Here is a 22,722-nt window from a genome sequence, read left to right as displayed (position 1 = left end):
ATCTGTTTTCATCCAGAATGGTTGAAGGCCTTTGGTGGTTGACACAGAGGTCTCCTTTTTAACTGATAACAAAATTACAGAACGTAAGAGCTCAGATACTCCAAACCAGGCCAAGGTTATACTGCAGGCAATCACACTATCATAAAAGCTACTTTGTTTCGTTTTGAAAGAACGATTTGTTAAAAACAAAAAACACGATGAGTCAAGAGCTAATTCACAAATAAAGCAAAGCCAAAATAACTTGACAATTTTTCTACAAGCCCCTATATCAGTAACAAGTGTTTAAACCACACAGATGAGGGAGCAAGTGTATGTTTGTGTTACCTGTCCGATGACCCTGGGGAAAGGGGGTCTTTGGTTCTCTGTGACACTCATAGATGGAGCGAACATGGATCTCTTAGATCTGTAGGGTAGGATCTGGCCTTTGCCCAGGACTTCCTGTAAACACACACAAACAAACACACACACACACACACACACAAGAGAGAGAGGTTAGTGTGCTGTGGAAGTGCTATTATTTGCAGAGTGCTTGGATACAAATTCCAGCTCATCTCCGATGCACAGTTTGAACAGTTATTCTCCATCCTCTGCCATGTATTCATCCACTGTAACATACGCTACATAAAGTGATCAAGGCCAGAGCACTTCAGTACGTATTCAGTGTCTTTCATGTGTCATTGTATGAGCAAACACACACACAAAGACACAGACGAAGCTTGATAGAGTTTAATCATGATGCAGTATACAATTACTCATGGCAGAGCTAGGAGAGCCTCTGTCAGAGAAGCTTCAGAGAAACCCACAATTACAATATTGTGCTGATCACTCCACCTCAAGGAGCCAAACAATGGAAAGGTAATATGGGTTTTCATCCACACTGTCTATAACAAGACACAGAGTGAACCTTATCTCCTCTGTGGGAGACGGCAACCACAGAGTACCGAGAAAACGAGCTAGCATCCACCAGGACTGTGTTAGGTCTGTACTAGCATCCACCAGGACTGTGTTAGGCCTGTACTAGTATCCACCAGGACTGTGTTAGGCCTGTACTAGCATCCACCAGGACTGTGTTAGGCCTGTACTAGCATCCACCAGGACTGTGTTAGGCCTGTACTAGCATCTACCAGGACTACAACTTGTCCGGATAGTTATGAGAACTACCAATAACCAAGACTGAATTAGGTCTGTAAAGCAACCACCAGGAGTTTACTAGGACTGTACTGGTAACTAACTGGATTACAACACATTGACTAGCAACCACCAAGATTGTATTAGGTCTGTACTAGCAACAGGCGTGTACTCCGACCCCAGGATTGTCCTTCTCTCTGCATCGCTGAGCTGTGTGTTTTGGGGAATCCTGGGAAATATCCACATTCACACTAACTACAAGGCTAAATTAAACACATTAGTATGGAGAAGCAAAGAACCTAGAGAGCACTGCATGACCCAACACACACATTTGTATGCTTTGTTGCATACACACACACACACACACACAACCACATGTACATACACATATGCATACTTGTACACACACACACACATCATTCTTTTGTCCTTCCCTTCTCAATGACCCACTCTGCTGGCAGGATACTGTGACTGGATGGCAGTCTGGCTGGGCTCTCACCTCTGTCAGGATGACAAAGGGAGCTGAGAGAGTGTGTGAATGTGCGTGTGTGTGCCAGCATACTCATGAGTGAGTGTGTGTGTGTGTGTGTGTGTGTGTGTGTGTGTGTATGAGTGTGAGAGCATACATGTGCATGTGTGTGCGTGGGGGTTTGGTGGGAAATAGAGCCATTTGTTACAGAACTCCGTGTTTACACAGAGGGAGGTTTGCCCAGTTATCCAGACCACAGCCATTTACTCTGTCTACCTCATGCAACAACCTTCACATGGAACTTGGAGCCAATCATGTGTGACACACACACACAGGCACACACACAGACGCCCCAGGCACACACACAGGCACACACACAGACACCCAGACCAGGCACTGCAGTGGCCTCTGCTTTCAGTCCCCTAACGAGTGCAGCTGAAATGTGTCACATGAGCAGTGTTGCTGTTTCAGTCCAGCGTGACAGATCATTCAGATGAGACAGCCTGTTATCTGTCCAATGAGCAGATGCACCAATCTGTACTTTCTGGAATAGGATGACCTGAAGACGTGAGGTCCTTAAGCCCTGCCGCTGACACCTGACCTGGGCTCGTTGCATAAACACCTGTTCAATCCCTTCATGCACTGGTTGAGTCTGCTCGTGATAAAGGCGAGATTACCCCGATGCATGATAGGAAGGGGGGCTGGAAAGTTGGATAGCTTGTGGCACGCTAAGATGGAACAGGGTGTCAGACCAAGACTAAGCTGACATAGAAGAGGGAGGGAGGATAGAGAGAGGGAGGGATAGAGAGAGTGAGTGAGAATGAGTGAGAACGATAGAAAGAGAGATGGAAAAAGAGTAAGACAGAGAGTGAGACAGACTGAGAAAAAGAAAGACAGAGAGAGTAAAAGAGAAAGATAAGAGACTGGGCAGTGAAAACTGCCAGGTACCCACCAATAACACCATGGACAGCGTCATCACATTGATGGAGGATCTCAGGCCAAATAAACACAAATAAATAAAATACTGAGAAAATACAAAATAATAACCCCCCCGGTGACAAATGACAAAGTGCAACCCCCTCCCTATTGACTGAGCGAGAGGCCCCCCCTCTGCCCTCACACAGCAACAACTTCCAAAATCCATCTTTCACCCTGACTTACACGAAGAAAATTAAATGCAGCAACTCCGCCCAAAAGCCTCCTCTTCTGTATCTTCCATATCAGGCAAACTTCGCCTGACTTATACAATGATTCGGTAGACATGACCTCCTCTTTGCCTGTGCTGTGTACCTGGGTCCCCAATGAAGAGAGGCAATGCACACACCCCACCCATAATGCACACACCCCACCATGCCTCGTACACCATGCCTGCGGAACCTGAAAAAAGCTTTGGAACTCAGGTCATTGGCTAAAAACATGGCGGTCTCATCTTGTTTACAAAACAGACAATCCCTCTCCACGGTAGAATCCAGGTCTGCCACTTGTCTTTAGGAACAGCCCCATGAATAACTCTCCACGGTAGATTGGCTGCATTCTTCTCTATGAGGGATTTGTACATGGGTTGTACAAGGGCTGGGCGCAGCAGCATCCTCTCATGGAAGAGTGATGTGCGGGACACTCTGACTCTCACCTACAGGCTTAACCACCAACAGTCGCTGACGGTCGATGACGCACTTCCTATTCACTTGAGTTGTCAAGGACGGATGAGGAGTGGAGGCAGTCATAGGGAATGCAGGAAATTGAAAGCTAGTACCTGTTATTCCCTCCCTCCTCCCTCCCTCTGTCTCTCCCTCCCTCCCTCCCTCCCTCTAACCCACTCTCCCTCCATCTCTTCGTCTTTCTGCAGGTGATGAATGGTGTTGGCCAAGCTCAGTGCCCACCTCAGAGAAGTTGGTCATGAATCTTTAATGCATCCTGTTTATAAATACCTCGGCTCTATCACACCCTGCTCATACCTCTCTATATATCTATATCCCCTTTCTATCTTATTGCGCTCTCCCTCTCTATCTCTCTCTCGTTCTCTCTCCAAGACATCTTAGGGAGGAGCAGAGTGTGTCAGGCACAGAAGCACAAACATCTCCAGGCATATCCAGTTGATATGAATACATTTAGGTTGTGGGGTGGATGCTGTGTGTGTGTGTGTGGGTGTGTGTGTGTGTGTGTGTGTGTGTGCGTGTGAATCCATCCGTGTATTATGACAGTAGTACAGAGGGATGCTCTGACTGAATGATGCATTGTTTCTCTTTAACAGCTCTTGCCCCCAAGGAAAGTGAGGGGAGTAAACAGGAGGGGGAGAGAGAGAGAGAGAGAGAGAGAGAGAGAGAGAGAGAGAGAGAGAGAGAGAGAGAGAGAGAGAGAGAGAGAGAGAGAGAGAGAGAGAGAGAGAGAGAGAGAGAGAGAGGGAGATACAGAGAGGAGGGGTTTTAGATTAGATGAGGGAGGGCGGGGACAGTACAGTGAGCAGAGGATGTCTCCACAAAGAGACAGTGTGATTGGCTGTGATTGGCTAAACCTGGGTCCAGGTGAAGTACAGGTGGGCAGAGTTACAGCTAAAACTGTTGAAGATCAAACAGAACTAACAGTCCGATACATCACCACCTTGGGTGTCCATGCGAAAAGTAAAAATCTAATGGTTGTACAATTCTCTGAGCTAAAGTGATTATGATCTGTTTTGTGTTTTTCTCATGTATTGGATCAGTTTTATTCATCCCTAACTTTCTCTTTATGTTTTCAAGGAACTTTGTGCCAATCGCAGTGTGAATTAGAATTGGGATGTTGGGGACAGAGATTGAGGAAGGATGTGCTCGACGAGACAACAGATAGAAATGACAGGATATGTAAAGAGTGAGAAAGAGAGGGAATCAGAGAGAGAGAGAGAGATAGAGAGAGAGAGAGGGCGATGGTGAGAGAAAGAGAGTGAGAGGGAACAATAGAGAGAGAGATATAGAGAGATATAGAGAATGAGAGGGGAAATGTGAAAGAGAGAGAGAGAGAGAGAGGGTGGGTGGGGGGGGGGGTGAGAATGAGTGAGATGGAAGCATTAGAGCTTTGGACAGCAGTAAGCTGATTGCGTACTGAGTTGTATTGTCACCCAGTGTGCTGTGGGTGGCAATCTGTCTCCACATTGTCCTATCTCCAGTGTGAGGGACAAGAGGGGAGTAGCTGAAAGGCCGCCTTTCTCTCCAGGCCCGGCCAACAAGGAGGGACTCAGGAGGCTACAGTATTTTACACACCATTGTGCTTGACTGCAACAGAGGACACATGACAAAGCAGAATAAATCAGCTTTTCCTTTTGTATTATTGGTGATCTTATCAAACTCTTACATATGAATGGTGTCGTCTATACCGCAGCATGGCAAAACAATCTTGTTCTATACAAAACTAACCGACACAGAAAACCAGAATGAGTCCATATCTCGCTTGCATGCGTTCTAAAATTGAAATGCATTCTTCCATTAATTCCCTTATTGATCCGCAGTAAAAAAGTAATGAATTATACTTTGAGTTGACTGTAATAGCCTCTATTCATCATTAGCTCCCATGCTCATCACATTACTGTCGCCCCACCAGGAAAAAAACACACATCCCTCCGTCCATCTCCTCCCTACAGCTAAAACGTATCAACTACTATAAGACCATAGTCTGGACATGACACCATATCAATAAACATACCCATGAATACTTCCTGGTTTTTCTACAGCTTAGACCTGAACGTGTGGGTTTGGCTAAGTGTGTGTGTGTGTGTGTGTATGTTTCTGTGGCACTAACCACCGTAATGTTGTTAGAACTATGCACTTCTAGTCCTTTATTGTCTACTGCACTTATCATACGCAGTACTTGTACATTGTCCATGTCCTGAACAACATGATGTGCAATTGACACTTAAACTAGTGGCTGGATTGTCAGAGAGACAAAGAGAGAGAGAGAGAGAGAGAGAGAGAGAGAGAGAGAGAGAGAGAGAGAGAGAGAGAGAGAGAGAGAGAGAGAGAGAGAGAGGAGATACAGAGAGGAGGGGTTTTAGATTAGATGAGGGAGGGCGGGGACAGTACAGTGAGCAGAGGATGTCTCCACAAAGAGACAGTGTGATTGGCTAAACCTGGGTCCAGAGAGAGACAGAGTATTAACCTGTTGAAAATGTGATTCTGACTCATATCAAATGGTTTTCTCACACACTCCCATGCCCACACGCAGACACACATACACACACACACACACACATTGAGCATAAGGTCAGAGTAGCACTAAACACAAACTTGTTTCTCTCTCCCAGACAGTGTGCCTGGTGATGACTAATTCGCTTCTGTCCGCACAGGCCTGCCAGAGAATCTCCCACGGAGCTATGCTGAATAAATAACTATAGAGGGAATAAACTAATGAGAAATGAGACAGAGAAAGGGAGAGAGGGAGAGAGAGAAAGAGACAGAAAGAGAGAGAGAAAGACAAGGAGAGGAAAAAATAAACTTAGAAGAAAAAAAAAAAGGAAGATGATTTGTGGAATCGACACTGTTTAATCAAGAAGGCATTGGGCTGCCACAGGGCTTTGGTTGACTGGTGGCAGAGAAAAAACAAGCACTCCTACAGCAGACAATCATATAACAAATATACACAGACATATAGTACATGCACGTACACACACACATACTCACCCTGAGGGTCTGGGGGGACCTGGGCGGAGCCCCGATGACGTCGACCTGCGCCATGTCGTCGGCATGGTGACTGTATCCATGGATGAAAAAGATGGAGTCACTGTTCAGAAGGTCTCGTCTGGGCACCAGGTTGAGATCCTGGTCCACCAGGAAGTCTGGGTGGGACACCTCAAAGACCACACCTTCGTTCCCGGCACAGTCATCAAACACCACTAGAGAAAGAGAGAGAGAGATTTTGACTATCTTTACTGGGCAGTCAAAACTGCCAGCTACCTACCAGTTACATCACAACAACCATGTGGGATCCTATTTACTCATATTGAAAACTAAACTAAATCAAATCAAAACCAAATGTGGACAGGTCTCTGGTTATTGTTTGACTCCTCTGCCATACCAGCAGAAGACACCAGTAAAATGGAGTTAACTCTGCCAAGTCAACTTTCCCGGGGCGGATCAGGAACAGCTGTCTCTCATAGTTGAGAGAGAGAGAGAGAGAGGAGAGAGAGAGAGAGAGAGAGGGAGAGAGAGAGAGAGAGAGAGAGAGAGAGAGAGAGAGAGAGAGAGAGAGAGAGAGAGAGAGAGAGAGAGAGAGAGAGAGAGAGAGAGAGAGAAAAAAGAGAAAGAGATGCAGTAGCTAGAAAGAGAGAGCTAGATTTATAAAGAGAGACAGACAGACAGATATGTGAGACACAGGGGTCAAAACTAATGTCTGAGGAGGTCTCTGTAATAGAAAAAGAGAGAGAACGAGAAAGAGGGCAGTAGAAATCTGGTGGGAGGAAGGGTATGTCTCCAAGCAGGAGGTTGAGATTGAGGAGGTGTGGATTATCTCCAACAGCAGGGGCATGTTGTTCTCTGTATCACCTACAGCACTGACACTCTTATTTTCGCTCAGTGACGTGGCTCATCTTTTAAAGCCATTCCATGTGAGTACAGTAACACAACCAATCTGGAGTATGAGCGATGGGGAGTGTGTGTACGTGTGTGTGTGTGTGTGCCTGCGTGCGTGCGTGTGTGCGTGTGTTTTTTAGTCTGACTCAAACACGGTTTATCCTCTCTGATTGTGTTCTTCCTCTTCTTATCTCTCTCTTCCACACTCCTCCCCCCAGCTCTACACCATCATTCACTGTCCAGTCCCCCCTGCACACACACACACACAAACACATAACCCTACATGATGTCACTTGTTTCTTCTGCCCTCAATCTGTCCTTCTTCGCTACCACCTTCAACCCACATCTCTCCATTCCTCAATCTCCACCACCAATCTCTCCATTCCTCAATCTTCCCCACCAATATCTCCATCCTTCCATCCCTTTCCGCAACATGGAGAGGCAATTTGGCTGTAATTACTGCTATCTCACAGCAAATGGCCGCAGGCAATGACTTAATTACATCTCATGTGCCCTTTCAGTATATTTACATTTTTACATTTATTCATTTAGCAGACGCTTTTATCCAAAGCGACTTCCAAGAGAGAGCTTTACAAAGTGCATAGGTCACTGATCATAACAAAAAGATAGCCACAAAACATTGCGAGTAGCCAAAACATGAAGAACACATTGTGAACAACCAAAGTAAGTGCCAAAGGGAAGAACCATAAGAGCATGTAGTTAAACAAGTTACAATTAAACAACATGAACCGCTATAAGTGCAAGTGTACCTGTGGAAAAAACAAGCAACAATAATAAAAACAATATATCACAGCGAGTACAAAAAATTTACATCAGTTACCACTAACCACAAGAGCAACAAGTCTCTGAGCAAGAGTCATTGTGATCCTTGAGGAAACTAACATCGGGTCAAGCGAACCATTCCTAAGTACCGTTGTACTCCCGGAACAAGTGCGTCTTGAGCCTTTTATATACCTGCTTGCAAAAGACAGGCTTCATAGTTTATTTTGCATGTTCTATTAATTAAGTAAGTATTCATGCACGTGACACTTTCCTAGTCAAAATTAGCCAGGGGTGCATTTTGAGGCAAGGCACCATACAGCCCTGCCCTGAAATGCACCCCCCCTCCATGTTATTTCTGTTCTGTATATCCCAGAATCAAATCATTTTCACAGTACATTGAGGTAGTATGAGTAACCAGAGTAGTTTTCATGCATGAATGAAAATGGATTTAAAAAAAGACTCCAGACTCAGTCCACTCCTCCCATCACCCCAGGAACAAGTGGAATTGGAAAAATCACCAGTTTGTGCTCTGGGAGAACAACATCAATAGATATCAAATCTATCAAAGCACTCTTTCAATCTCTCCAACCTTTTCAAAGCCTCATTCTGAGGCATCCTGCATGGCTCCCACCACCAGTATCTTAGAACATACCCTCTGGACACAAAGCTCATCTACTCAGCACCCACTGAGACCACTGGGCAAGGGAAAGAGAATGGGGTGGAGTGTGTAGGGAAGGGAAAGGAGGAGAATGAGGGTGGTGAAGGGAAGAAGGGTAGGGGTAGGAGGAAAAGGAGGGCAACAGAGGAGAGGAGAATAAAATGATTTAAAAGTATATGAGACAGTTGGAGAGAGAGAGAGAGAGAGAGAAAGAGAGAGAGAGAGAGAGAGAGAGAGAGAGAGAGAGAGAGAGAGAGAGAGAGAGAGAGAGAGAGAGAGAGAGAGAGAGGAAGAAAGAGAGACAAGGGAAACTGGGAACCTGCTCTCAAGGGAAACAAGCCCCCATTTCAATATCGCACTCTCTCTTCTAAGCCAGAGCATGACAGATATGTTCATTTCCATTCCCATTACAACTCTCAGATTTATTTCAATAACGCGGGCGCTCTCTTTAGAGCCGGCAAATTGCGGCAGCAAACAGTGTCAGTAGCGTTTCAAAGGCTTGTGAGAGTGCTTGATGGTATTGTAATGTTGTCAGGTTTTGGGGGGCGGGTGGCTGGGGGAAATTTTAGAGGCATGGCAGGCAGGGCTTTGAAGTTGGACAACAACAATGGCAGACCCCCCCCCCCCCCCCCCCCTCCAACACCATCACCACATTACCACCCCCTCCACCCCAACCCCGGATGGTTTCGTGAGTGTTGGCGCAGAGTTGAAATAGCTGTAAGCAGCACGGATTAGCCAGCTAAAACCCCTCTATGGGCCTTTCTTCTCCACTTCCTGCTTCTATGACATTCAAGTTTCTTTCAGGCCACCAGGCTCCCAGGACAAGTTGAATGGAGAGCGCACAGAGTGCGAGGCTGCTGCTGTCAGAGCAGCACAGAGATCATACTCACTCTTCGAACCAATGTGTTTAGTTGGTGCAGCTTTGTCGAGGCACCATTGCTACTTTCTCCAAAACATTCATATATTTCCTTTGTTTTGGTGTTTGGTTTTAAAACGACAAAAGTTTCACTGAGCCCTTCCTGCATGTACGTCTCATATCCTTGATGCCCTTGATTTGTCACTATGAAGCAGACAAACATTTTCCGACCCCCAAAGTGTATGTAACCCTCTCTCTTTAAGACAGAGCAGAACGAGTTCTGACACCTGACAGCATCCTCATCCAGTTACACAAGCTCACAGACAAACCTTTTTTTGTTTCCCTTTCTCTACAGCTCTTCCCCTCTCCCGTTTTTCAGGCCATTTGCTACCTCCTCAGTAAATGTCAAGACATTCTGGTGTGGGGAGACAGAAGGGCGGTTCTCTACAAGCTGCAGTTGGCTTGAACTCTGATGCACACTGTTCTGCCCCTCACAAACACCTTGGCTCTGTAAGCTGGCAGTGCAACCAGTTATTCGTTTTGGCCCTTTAACTCCTGAGATCCCCTATACCGAAGCAGTGTGACCTAACCATGACATAGCCTCAGTGGTATTCTTGAGGATCAAGGCTGAGCTCCTGTTCTGTTCTCACCAGGGTGTCACTGAAAGAGACATCTCGGAGGTCTTGATGGGGTTATTATCAGAAATAAGTTTTGGTTTGCCTGTTTTTCTATTTTCCTGGAGAGTGGAACACCTCATGCAGAGTTTTTGCCTGCACACACATACACACGTGCAAACACGCACTCACAGACACACACACACACACACAACCACCCGCCCACACAGACGCACACGATAAAGTTGAGGTTGAAAACTGTTAAAGAAGGGAACATGTATTTGACAGTGAAGCTATTGGAGTGTGCTAAGTATGGTCTGAATTCAGACAGCCTTGCATTTATTATGTCACTCTGAGTCTAATGGTGTCCTTGGGGTGTATGTCTGTGTGTGCGCGTTTGTGTGGGCTGGTGTGTGGGTGTGGGTGTGTGACTGTGCGCGTATGTTTGTGCACCGTGTATGTCTATGTGTGCGTGTGCACACTCTGAAACCTCATAGTGCACTGCGCCACTGAATTGAAGGAACAAAGACAAAATAAAAGCACATTCACATTGGTAATTCATCACATCCGTCTGTCCCTGGAAAGAACTGGGACTGAAGTTTCCGTGGCTGTTCGGGGGGCAGATGACACATAGCGGTGAAAGTCTTAGATGTGTTGTTTGAATGTTGCATTCATGGGCACACGGACTCCAGCAGTGAGGAGTGGACCAGCTGAGAGAGAGAGCCAGAGAGGTGGGCATCACAGCTCTCCAGGTCCTCAGAGTCCCCTCAAGCAGCTATTACATGGATGCAGACCAGAGCTGCTTGTCGTTCTGTTCTCCTCCAATGAGACACGCTCCAACTTTGTGGGCGGGGAGGTTAATTGCTTTGTATCATGAAATTCCTTGGCATCCCCCTCCCCCTCCCCCTAAGTCATTACAGAGAGGGAAAGTAATTGATTTGATCTCCGAATGCCAGTCTCTCTCATTCCCTGTGCAGTGACAAGTTACTGAGAGCCAAATGAAAAGCGATTCTCACATCACAGCAAATTGTGTTAACAATCTAACAAGTTTCACAAGGAAAAACCCATTAGGGCAATATGTAGAATGACTGGAAAATGAAGCAAGCTCTTCTTTTCCCCTGCCCCCCCCTGCCCCCCCCCGACCCTTACCCAACAAACACACACACACGTGTACTTAAGCTCACTCCTCTTTCAGTCTTTCACAAAGAACTTCCCCACCCATTCCACACCCCCACACCACTGTGTTCCCCACATGGACGCAGACCACCCCAGAATCACAGCAGTGAGTCTGCACCCAGCTCTTTCCCACCAGTCTTACTTAATCTGGGATCACCCATTCTAGTACTGTGACAGGGGACTAATTAGCTCATTAGCGACTACAATCCATGCTCAATGTGCTCTTCCAGATACAGAGAATTACTGAACACTCAGACCTGGAGGACAAATAATCCTAAATAAATGCCACAACGATCTCATGAAAGTTGTGCCTTGGAGAGGAAAGTAGGGCAGCGTCAAGAAAGTCCAGTACTCTCTTCACCTCTTCAGTGGCTTCTCTGAATTCAGTTAGTTCTAAATTTCAAACATTTATGTTGTATTAAATGGATACATTGACGTACAATAATGGGGGGGGGGGGGGACAACAGTTGCAACATCAACTTCCAAGTAGGCATTACATTTCTGTCTGTCATTTCGGCTTTCTTCACCTTGATTTTACCAGGCAGGTAAATTATGAGTATATCTTATTCGTAATAATACCCTAGAGAGAGACTAAGAGCTTGTTTTAGGAAAGATGTTAGGATTACAAGAAAAACGAAGGAAACAAACAACACACACTGACAGCAGGCACAACACCATCACACTGAGGAACGAGACAAAACCCAAGCACCAAAAGATGTAGTAACATAATATGCTAACAAAGTAAACAGCAGACGCTTTTATACAACAACAAAAATATGGAATCATTACAACAAACAAAGACGCCAGCAGCCTTTTGCGATGTATGTTTGTGTGCATGCACGCGTAGGTGTGAGTGCATGTGTGTTTGGCGCCTGTTTCTCAGGCTGTAGTGCCACTCCTAACAGCCCGCTGTATATCCCTCTGTACACTTAAAAAGCCCCCAAGGTGTCCATGTGTTTCTGTGCGTGTGTGTGACCGAGCCCGAGCATGTGTGTGTGTGTGTGTGTGTGATGATAGTGAAATAATGAGGGCCAGCTCACACAAGGCTGTGGGCTTCTCTCGTTATCTCCCTGAGTTACAGCCCATCCCTCCAACCAAGCCACAATGTCAGGTCTCGGCCATGAGGCAACACGCACACACACACCCACGTACACACGTGCACTACGGCCACGCGTGCACAAACACACTGGCGTGCACCCTCATCATTCACTGGGGTCCCTGTTGTTCTACTGGAACTCAGCAGTCTGGTCAGCAGTCAGTAACAGCCAGCAGCAGAGGCTCTGTGTCGGACAGGTTTGGCAGGAGTGCAGGAGCCAGCAGAACCTTCTCACTCTATCAACCTCATTGAAAGGTATGAATATACAACCCAAACGCATACAATGGGATTGAGGTATTGTGCGTGTGCTTCCAGGTGTGTGTGTGTGAGGGCATGGGCGAGGGGAGAGTTCCTCCTTGCGCTCACTCTTAAATCAGCGCAGCTCCGGGTGTCACCACTGTAGCAGCAGACACGTCAGAGAGAGTGAGGAGCCTTGTGATAGTTCCCTTCATTAACTGCAGTGTGGGGCTTCATTCAGACCGTACTTAAACGAGGGTTTGGAAGGAAAGAAAAAACGGACACTCCCTAAAAGCAACAGGGATGTCGATGTAGCACTACGTGACACGCAGGTTGATCCCGTGTTTTTCGGGTACTTTCTTGTCCTCGCATACTCCCTCCTCATCTTTCCTCTTCTCTACTTATCGCTCCTCTCCTTTCCTCTGCTGTTATATACCCTCAACTCCATCCCTCCCAACGCATCCCTTCTCTCGTTTCCTCGCCCGATCTCACATCTCTTCTCTTCTCCATAGGACACGGCTAATCTGCTTCATCTAATATGATCTACTTGATAAACCCTCCCAGAGGTGGAGCAGCAGTGATCCAGTGGCTAAACTGAGTCTGATCTTCCCTCTCTACCACTCTCAACACCACTACCCTGATCCCACACGTACACGCACACACACACGCACGCACACCGTGAGACGACATCAGCATTAGTAAACACTCCCGCCTATCTTCACAGTGCTGTGAACAGCCTCAGCCCAGAGCCCTGCTCTTTGAAGTCTCTTTTCAAGGCTTGACTTCTAAAAACAGCCATTCCATTCTCAACCTTTTTTTCTTTTTTTTTTCTTTTTTTTTACATACAATTAAATCCATCTCTGTGATCCGGGCAAAAGCCCGGAGCAAAACGTTGGAAGTGGCTGGTGAGACACGAGCACTGTTTGAACTGAGAGATCGCGAGGGGAACGCAGGGACCTTGGGGCTCCCGCTTTAATTCCGTGGAACAACAAACTTTAAACCTTGTGTTTACTAGCCCAGTATGGCTGTCCATCACAGGAGAGAGCCGCACTCACAGAGACCTCAGCGGAACCTCACAGGAAGAGAGCTGCACTCTCTTGAGTCACTGCAGCCGTACAGCCAATCAGAGGGAGGAGAGTTTATAGGACTTGCTCAGCAACATGTCAGACAAGCATGAGCATCTTATCAAGCTGGATGATCATTTAAATCTCAGGACACTGCTCACTGCTCTGTGTGGGGAGGGTCAGATGGCTGAGTGGTTAGGGAATTGGGCTATTAATCAGAAGGTTGCAGGTTCGATTCCCATCCGTGCGAAATGACGTTGTGTCGTTTGGCAAGGCACTTCACCCTACTTGCCTCGGGGGAATGTCCCTGTACTTACTGTAAGTCGCTCTGGATAAGAGCGTCTGCTAAATGACTAAATGTAAATGTAATGTAATGCTCTCATTGGTGAGTTAAACCTTTCAGACGATCAGACATTGAGCATCAGTAGAGCGTGTGGCAAACAACACTCACATCCAACAATCTGTACACCAACCCACATACTTCACATCCAAAACCAAGTTGGCTGTGGCCACCAAACCCCAATGAAGCTAGTTAAAACACCTGGTTTCCGACCAATCGCTACCAATCAAAGCAGATGTGGTGGGAAAACATCAGCCCCTGTCACGCCGGCCAGGCCCACCCCTCACACCTCACTACCTGCTTCACGATCACTGCCCGGTCACTCAGCTGAGAGGCTGCAGAGCACAGAGCAGGGTGGTGTGTGTGAGGAGAGCGCGCTGGCAGTTAGCACGGAGGACTGCAGAGCTAATGAGCCGGTGGGAGTACGTCTGGAGGCCGTGTTGTCGGAGGATGAAAGAGAAAGAGTTGTTTGGAGAAGTTTTGCCGCGTGTCCCCCGCTGCCTGAGATCTGAACTCCCTGTCGGCGCCTCGGAAACAAAGCGTGCATGTGTACTCTCTAATTCTCTCGCTGGCGTTCTGTCTTTCTCACACACACACACGCATGTAAACCCATGCGCACTCACGCACGCACATGATCGCTCTCTCTTTGTTTCTCCCCCTCCCTCTCCCCACATCCTCAAATGCCAGAGCTATTTTCAATGTGTGTGTGTGTGTGTGTGTGTTGGGATGTTTATCTTACTAGCTGGTGTACATCACAATTAATATCACCAGTGTGGCTCACACGGTGATAACACAGTTTTCACCATCATGAAAAAACAGTCACTGTCTAATCTCCAAGCAAACACACAGTCATTAATATAAAATTAGAATTATGTTTACGATTGTAGATCTAGGTAGAAAACACCAGGGTGTGTGTAGCTAGTGATGATTCCAGCGTATGTATTAATTAGTTTAATAAGCTGGGAGCTGGACATGGGAGGCTATTCATCTCAGCTGTTTGTATCTTCTCGGAAAAACGCAAATCTTTAAATTCTCCTTCAAAGATGCAATTAAAAAGATCATGTTGCTAATAGATGAAGCGCCCAGTCTGTGAACAGGCAGTGCTGAATTAAACATGCCTGCCTACTCCTCACTGGTACTGGCTGTTTGTTAGTCCTCCCCAACCATGTAGAGTGATTTGCATCAGAAAATGTAAATTTGTTTCTCAGAGAAGTAGGTTAGAGCGAGAGAGATAGAGAGAGAGAAATGGGGAGGAAGGGAGTGAGGAAGACACACTGCAGATGGAAACAGCAAATGAGGAAAAAGAGAGGGAGGAAGGAAGCTGCTGATGGGAGAGCGATAGGGAAGGAGGGAGGGAGGGAAGGAGGGAGAGAATCCGTCTGCAGGGAGGGAGGGGAACTCATTGTCAGAGGGTGGAAGAAGAAATGGGTGCCAAGTTGCTCAGTGATTGCAGACGGGGTCCTGGCATGGGTGCTCATGCTATCCGGATGCCCTGTGTACCCACACTGCACCAGTGGCATCTCTCCCCAGCCTCAGCGCCAGCCTCAGAGGCAGTGTGTGTGCCAGCGAGGCCTCCAGCTCACAGCAGGTGTGTGGCCTGGGAATGGAGAAACGCCCCTCGCCTGTCACACGCTGGACTGGGAAGTGTGTAGGCCTTTGAAGACAGGCTGGATGACTAAAGGTTGAAAAGGAAGCCTCATCAATGATTTATAACGAGATGTTAGTGTGTGACATGATGACGTAACAAACATAAGGTTTAACCCCCTCAAGCCAGCCCTTGTGAACCCTGCTATCTTCTGTAAGCTAATGGGAACAGTGTTGCATCATGAACAATCTGGCGATCCTTCACCCTTTCCCTCTTTGTCACCGTTGCTCCCTTCAAAGTAGCTGTATTTTCTTGCTGTCTGTCTGTCTGTCTGTGTTATTCTCTCTTTCAATCTATCTACATCACTTTTTCTCATTCTTCTCTATTTCTCTCTCCCTTATGGGAAGACCAACATAACTGTCACGCAGAGGACTCAAGCTGGTTAACTATATCCTGGTCAAGCCTGGTGTACTCAATGATATGCAGGCCCAGTCTAGTTGACCAGCCCCAGACCCCAGAGTGGTAGACTTAAAAGCCCCCACAAGGCACCCCTCCTCAGGCACTCTTTCTCTCTGTGACTACCTCCTCTGTAATTACAGTCATTTGTCAAAAACAGTTTGATTTATAGCCGATTAGGAATACACCAGAATAAAGCAGTGGGTTACACGTCCGGGGGGTGAGGGGGCGGGATGAGAGGGGGGAGGGAAAGATGGAGGGGCGGTGGGGGGCGAGGTAGAAGAACGGAGTGCAGCATGGTCTGGATACAGAAGCAGTATGGTGTTACTGTAGCCACAATGGTCCACATGGAGTTAGAGCATTTAGAACCATGGGCCAGATGTGAACCATGTTGCTATGGCAAGATGCCCAGCGATGGTACACATATCTGCCTGATCACAGTGTTGATAAGTCACAGTGAACCAGGAAGACATCTGCCATGTTACTGGGATGAAGATGCAAAGGTTGATGGACTGAAACATAGACAGATTGACTGAAAATCCCAAGTATTAAAATAAATCAGAAATTGTCTCCTGTGTGTGTTAAACCAAGACCTTCTTTGTGAGTCTGTGAGTTGGGCAGGAACAGGAAAGCAGCTGCAGAGGCAGCCACTGTGCAGGGAAATATAAACCACATCTGATCTCTAATATTCTGCCTCATGGAGAATTCCATAAAAGGGGGATAGGTCTCAAGGTCCACTGAACTTCTCAAATGAACAAATGTTTCTTTAAAAGTTCAATTTAAGTTGTGTGTGTGTGTGTCCATGAGCTTCACACTCATATGTATGAGTCAGTATGCGAATCTGTACCCCTATACTAGTGTGTGTGTGTGTGTGTGTGTGTGCGTTTGGTTGTAGGAGCAGAAGCACAGAACAATTTATCGTGTAAACTCGGAAATGTTGAAGCGGAACACTGAGAAGTTGAAACAGAACTGATGGGAGAACAAGTTCCATTTATCCAATTGATCCAACTGCACCGGGCCAGATCAGAACTCAAGCATGACTAAACTGGGCTGGTGATGGAGTCAGGTAGAACAGCAGACTTCCAGGAAGGTCTCAGTACACCTGTAATCTGAAAATGAGATGTAGGCTTCCTGCCAGCCTGGTCATCCTTGTGGATCTGAATTGTGTGCTGTATCTATATCCTACATCTGGATCTTGTCCTGTACTGATAACCCACATCTGAATCCTGTCCTGTACCTTAATCCCACACCTGAATCCTGTTTATCCAGCACTATGGTTCCCTTACAACCCGGCCTCTACACCGCAGGAACCTCAAACCTTTATTACACCTTCCTCCATACTGTACCCATACCTTACCCTGCCAGTATCAACCATAGTCCCTCTAGTTCCTTGTCTGGTCCCATCATGGTAAATGTATTCTATCATTTGTTCTGCATTTGTATTGATATTCAAAGTGTACATGTGTGATAAAAACCCATTAAAACCCCATTACAGTTCAGTGGTTTCGGGTCTGACAGGGTTCACAGCGCCCTGCACTCAGGTTCAGACCAGGGGGGAAAAATAACTGACACAACTTCAGATCGATCCACGTCCCTCTTGGATTTCTCTCCATGACAGAACATGCTGCTGCAGTAGCAGAGACAAGAATACATTTATCTGTCAAAACAAATTATCAAGAGTTTCTCTATCTAAAGTCAGTAAATCTACTCCCTCTCCAAACCCACACACATACACACACACACTTTTACATATAACACCTAATTGTAAACCAGATCTCTCTCCTAGCTATTGTTGGCCATCGTGCGTTTGGTGCAGAGGACACAGCGGGGTAACAGAACCGGTGCAGTGCTAAAAAGATGCCCCCTTTGGCTTTCTCATCTAAGTGTGTCTGAATCTGGTGTCTGAATCATTTCCAGTCTAACAGAAAACCCTATGCTATTAGGACATTGTTTGTTTTTCCTGCAGACATATTTAATTGAAGCATCGGGTGAAACTGACACAGGGGGTTCTGCTGAACTACAACTAGTGTCCCCATATAAGATTAAAGGATCAACCTCAGAATCAGAATCAGAATCAGAATTTGGTTTATTCGCCATGTATGTTATACAAACACGGAATGTACTGTGGCAGGGAGGTGCAAACACTAAACATATACGAATCTTAGATTAAGTAAAGATACAGTATGTAACTAAATGTAACTATTCCTAAGAACTAAACAATCTAAGAATAAAACAATTTAAATATAAAATAAAATATATATAAAAATAAGAATAAGGATAAGAATGAGCAGCATGAGTGGTCAACATAGTGCAATAGTGCAATCAGATACTGGGTTAAATAATGAATGAATGTCAATGGGAGTCCTTGGCCTTGTTGAAGAGGCCAGTAGCAGATGGAAATAAACTATTCTTATGGCGTGAGGTTTTGGTCCTGATGGACCGCAGCCTTCTGCCGGAGGGGAGTAGCTGGAACAGGGAGTGGCCAGGGTGGGAGGGGTCGGCCACAATCTTCCTCGCTCGCCTCAGGGTCCTCCAGGTGTGCAGGTCCTCGAGGGTAGGCAGATTGCAGCCGATCACCTTCTCAGCAGTGCGGATGATACGCTGCAGTCTGCTCTTGTCCTTGGCAGTGGCAGCAGCGTACCAGATGGTGATGGAAGAGGTGAGGATGGACTCAATGATGGCTGTATAGAAGTGCACCATCATTGTCTTTGGCAGGTTGAATTTCTTCAGCTGCCGTAGGAAGTACATCCTCTGTTGTGCTTTCTTGGTGAGGGAGCTGATGTTCAGATCCAACTTGAGGTCCTGGGAGAGGATGGTGCGCAGGAAGCGGAAGGACTCCACAGTGTTGACTTGGGAGTCGCACAGGGTGATGGGGGTGAGTGGGGCTGTATTCTTCCTGAAGTCCACAACCATCTCCACTGTCTTAAGAGTGTTGAGCTCTAAGTTGTTCTGGCTGCACCAGGTCACCAGGTTGTCAGCTTCCCACCTATAATCAGACTCGTCCCCGTCAGAGATGAGCCCAATGAGGGTGGTGTCATCTGCAAACTTCAGAAGTTTGACAGACGGATGACTGGAGGTGCAACTGTTGGTGTACAGGGAGAAGAGCAGGGGGGAAAGGACGCAGCCCTGAGGTGATCCGGTGCTGATGGACCGGGAGTCAGAGACTTGTGTTCCCAGCTTAACGCACTGCTTCCTGTCAGACAGGAAGTCTGTGATCCTCCTGCAGGTGGAATCAGGCACGTTCAGCTGGGAGAGCTTGTCCTGAAGCAGGGCGGGGATGATGGTGTTGAAAGCAGAGCTGAAATCCACAAACAGGATCCTGGCGTAGGATGCTGGGGAGTGAAGTGGAGGGCCATGTTAACGGCGTCATCCACCGACCTGTTGGCTCTGTAGGCAATCTGTTTTTTCATAAATGTATAATCTTTTTCATTTCCCTCGCATCCCCAAAACAGGAGGTTCATACATTTCAAATCTCTCACTGCAGCATTAAAACCAACACACCTGATTGAACCTCTCATCTTGTCACAGATAATGAAAAAAAGTAAAAAGGCGCTCAAGTATTTTTTTTTTCTATTACGTCTGTCCTATTACCATTTTTCAATTTTCTAGTAAATTTTTTCGTTTTGATATGGTGGTTTTCTAGTATTTTGATGAGAAAAGGTTAACTGTGTCCTCTGGGTATGTCTCTGTCACCTCTTACAACTCGTACAGATGTGTCAATTCAAACGACCTGATTTGTTTATGTCCAGCCAGCTGGGACACAAAAATGATTTCAAGCTCAGAAAGTTCTAGCAGGTGTTTGTTCCCCCTATGTACTACACTGGCTGCTTCCACTCACCTAGCTCTGAGTGATCTGCGTGTTCCTAGTACAGTTCATAGAGAAGTGAACCAGGTGAAGGAGCTAGTGTGCAGAGTGACAAGTCCATTTTACAGGCTGGAGTGCCTCGACTTCCAGAGAGCATGCTGCAGTGTATTTTTGGTTAAAGATTACAGCGACTGCTTTAAGAACAATTCTGATACTAATTTGATCGATTCAGGGAAACCTGTTCCTTGAGTGTTGAATATGTATTTCGAGACTATGGGGTTGGATAAATACAGATTTCAGTGTATTTATGCTTGTTAACTCATTCAAGGCTGTACTCTCTGTCAGTTTCATTTGACTGTGGTAGGTCACCTGAGCACAGGGCCCTGATCATGATGTCCTCCGTATCTATAGCAACTATCTTTCATTCCCTGATGTATTTCCATTGCATGTTTGACATGACTTATTCATGTGATTAAGCTCAGTGCATCTGGAAGTACTTGCAATTGAGTTCTTCATGATGGAGAGAAATGTGTGTGTGCGCGGTTGCGTGTGCCCGTGTTTTTGGGTGTGAGTTGTATGTTTGTGTGTGTCTCCCACCCTTTAGAAAGATGTCCTTGAACCTCTGCCCCCCCCCCCCCCCCCAGATCGCCCCCCACGCCTCCCAGTTAATTACAGGACAGGGTCAGCAGGGAGGTGGTGCCGGTGGGATTTACATAAATATGCATGTGTTGCCTTGGGAGACTGCTGCCTCCAACAGTCTGAACAGGACAATCCCACACACACACACACACACACACACACACACACACACACACGTATACACCACAGATAAACACACAAAAGTACATACAAACACACACACACACACTGGGGACCTTCCCCCACCCATTAGACACAAGTAACAGAGAACTTGATCCCCAGGCAGAACTGGATCACAGTGGCGTGCCTGTCAACCGCTCCACAGCAAGTTGTAGTAGACAGTCACACAGCATGAGGGTGGATTATATGATGGGTGCATGCCTCGGTTTGTGTGTGTGTGTTTGTATGTGACCAGGTGTGAGTGTGTGTGTGTGTATGCGTGTGTGCGGGAGTGAGAGAACCCCCCCTAGGAGAGCAGTGTTTCTGCTGACAGGAGCATATTCTAGCTATTAGAAGTGCTGTGTTGTCTCAGAGCTGTGCACCAGAGCAGAACTGAGAACTGTCTGCTGCTCCCTGGATCACTGCTCCCCCAGATGACAAACCGCCTCACAGCGCCCCCCCCCCCCCCACACACACACACACACACATTCACACACACCAACCCCCATCAAAAAATCATACAAATTGAAAAATTCAAGGTGAATTGAGTACAATGTTTGGTTTTGTCGAAATAGGTAGTCAAATATATTTTTTCGATTGAGAAAGTTGTCAAGGCACGACACTTCAGAAAGATTGCCCAATGGTCCATCAGTGGCTTCTCCAAAACATAACCTTTCTGTGGTGGATGAAAAGCCAAGCTGTAGCTGCGAGTACGTACACACATGTCACTACAGAGTGTACCTTCATGGTAATGAGGGCATTTTCACCACAGCAATCATGTCTCTCAGCTGCCATAGAAAATGTTTCCCGGCGCCGCTGTGTGACCTGCGGACCTCCTTGTCAATCTCTCTGAGATGCTGCAGAAGCACACCAGTGACGGGAGTCCCCTGGGAACAGTCAGACGTTACCGCGGATCCCAGAGGAGAAAGGCAAGATGAGCAGGCAGACATTACTGCTCATCCCAGAGTAGCAGAAGAAGATGGAAAGACAGACATTACTGTTATCCCAGAGGAGCAGGAGAAGATGGAGAGACAGACAGAGCCGGATGAGAAGGAAGAGTTTGGAGGACAGACACTACTGCCAATCTCGGTGGAGAAAAACAAGATGAGCAGTCAGACTCCACTGCCAATCCCAGAGGACAGAGGCAAGACGAGCAGACAGACATTACTGTCGCTCCCAGAGGAATGGAGGACCAGTGAGTTGTGACAGTAATGTGAACGTGTGGAGATTGCAGCTGTGTGTGAGAGCTCTGGTTTGTTCAGTGGTCATCAAGGCCTCGTCCAGCAGACTATAGCAGTGACAAGGTCACCTCTCCTTGGCTCTGCTGAATCAACGTCTCCATATTAGTGCCCTGGGGCTTGAACTCTCCACTAAACTCCCTCTCTCTCATACCATGACCACCCCACTGAGATCAAACACCTTTCTGTTGGAAAAAAATAAATAAAAACAATTTCTGGGAGAAAGAAATCCAGGTAGATGGATGAGAAAAGGCACAAAGAGAGTGCTTTTGCTCTGTGTTTAGTGCTGTTCTGCCTCAACGTCCATAGTGTGAGTCAGTCACGTCACACTCTGAGACACGGCAGCCTCAGGGTGAGGATCACTTAGGAAGGCGTCAGAAAACATGGCCCAATCAAGAGGAATAATTCATAAGCACCGGTACAGTTTGTTGTTGTTGTTGCCGTTTGAAAGTTATTGCTTCATTTCCTGTTTTTTCATACAAATTTTCATGAATTCTAATGAACAACTCAGACAGCCCACACAGCACAATGGTCTCTTGAAAAGGCCGTGGGGGATTGGCTCACTGAGTGTGTGTGTGCGTGTGTGTGTGCGTGTGTGTGTGCGTGTGTGTGTGTTTGGTTGTGTGCTTTTTGCAGAACGACAGAGAGAGACAGAAACCTAGAGAGAAAAATAATTTTCCTGGTAATGTGAGTAAGTGTGTGTGTGTGTGTTTGTGTGCATGTGGGCATGTGGTTTCGTGACTGACCTTGTGTAAGAGGCTGTCCTTTCTGGAAACCTGCAATGTACTCCACCTGGTACTCCTTCACCTGGAAGCCAGGCACACAGAGCTCCTCCATCTCCTGGCCTCCCACATGGAACACCTGGGAGAGGGACAGAGGTCAGGG

The 22,722-nt window shown here is 46.7% G+C and overlaps 1 protein-coding gene across 1 annotated transcript; it reads right to left on the bottom strand.

Moving 5' to 3' along the window:
• Positions 1-22,700, bottom strand: LOC134020548 (cadherin-13-like). Its single transcript, XM_062460694.1, has 4 exons — positions 22,584-22,700; positions 6,244-6,455; positions 325-438; positions 1-62 (listed from the first exon to the last, which is right to left on the bottom strand). Exons 1-4 carry the CDS (start codon positions 22,672-22,674, stop codon positions 9-11), a joined length of 471 nt encoding a protein of 156 aa, XP_062316678.1. The 5' UTR covers positions 22,675-22,700; the 3' UTR covers positions 1-8.
• Positions 22,701-22,722: the final 22 nt, after the last annotated feature.

This window comes from Osmerus eperlanus, chromosome 5 (genome assembly GCF_963692335.1).
Source record: "Osmerus eperlanus chromosome 5, fOsmEpe2.1, whole genome shotgun sequence".
NCBI classification, from domain to species: Eukaryota; Metazoa; Chordata; class Actinopteri; order Osmeriformes; family Osmeridae; genus Osmerus; species Osmerus eperlanus.
Note: the sequence above shows the minus strand (reverse complement) of the source record. Positions and strands in the feature narration are given on the sequence as shown.

Bases quoted from the DNA above. Each gene is read 5' to 3' on its own strand.
- LOC134020548 (XM_062460694.1), bottom strand. From the start codon at position 22,674: ATGGAGGAGCTCTGTGTGCCTGGCTTCCAGGTGAAGGAGTACCAGGTG. The intron at 6,456-22,583 runs GTCAGTCACGAA...CTCTTTCTCTAG, and splicing joins AGGACAGCCTCTTACACAAG to TGGTGTTTGATGACTGTGCC. The intron at 63-324 runs GTAACACAAACA...TTTTGTTATCAG, and splicing joins TCCCCAGGGTCATCGGACAG to TTAAAAAGGAGACCTCTGTG.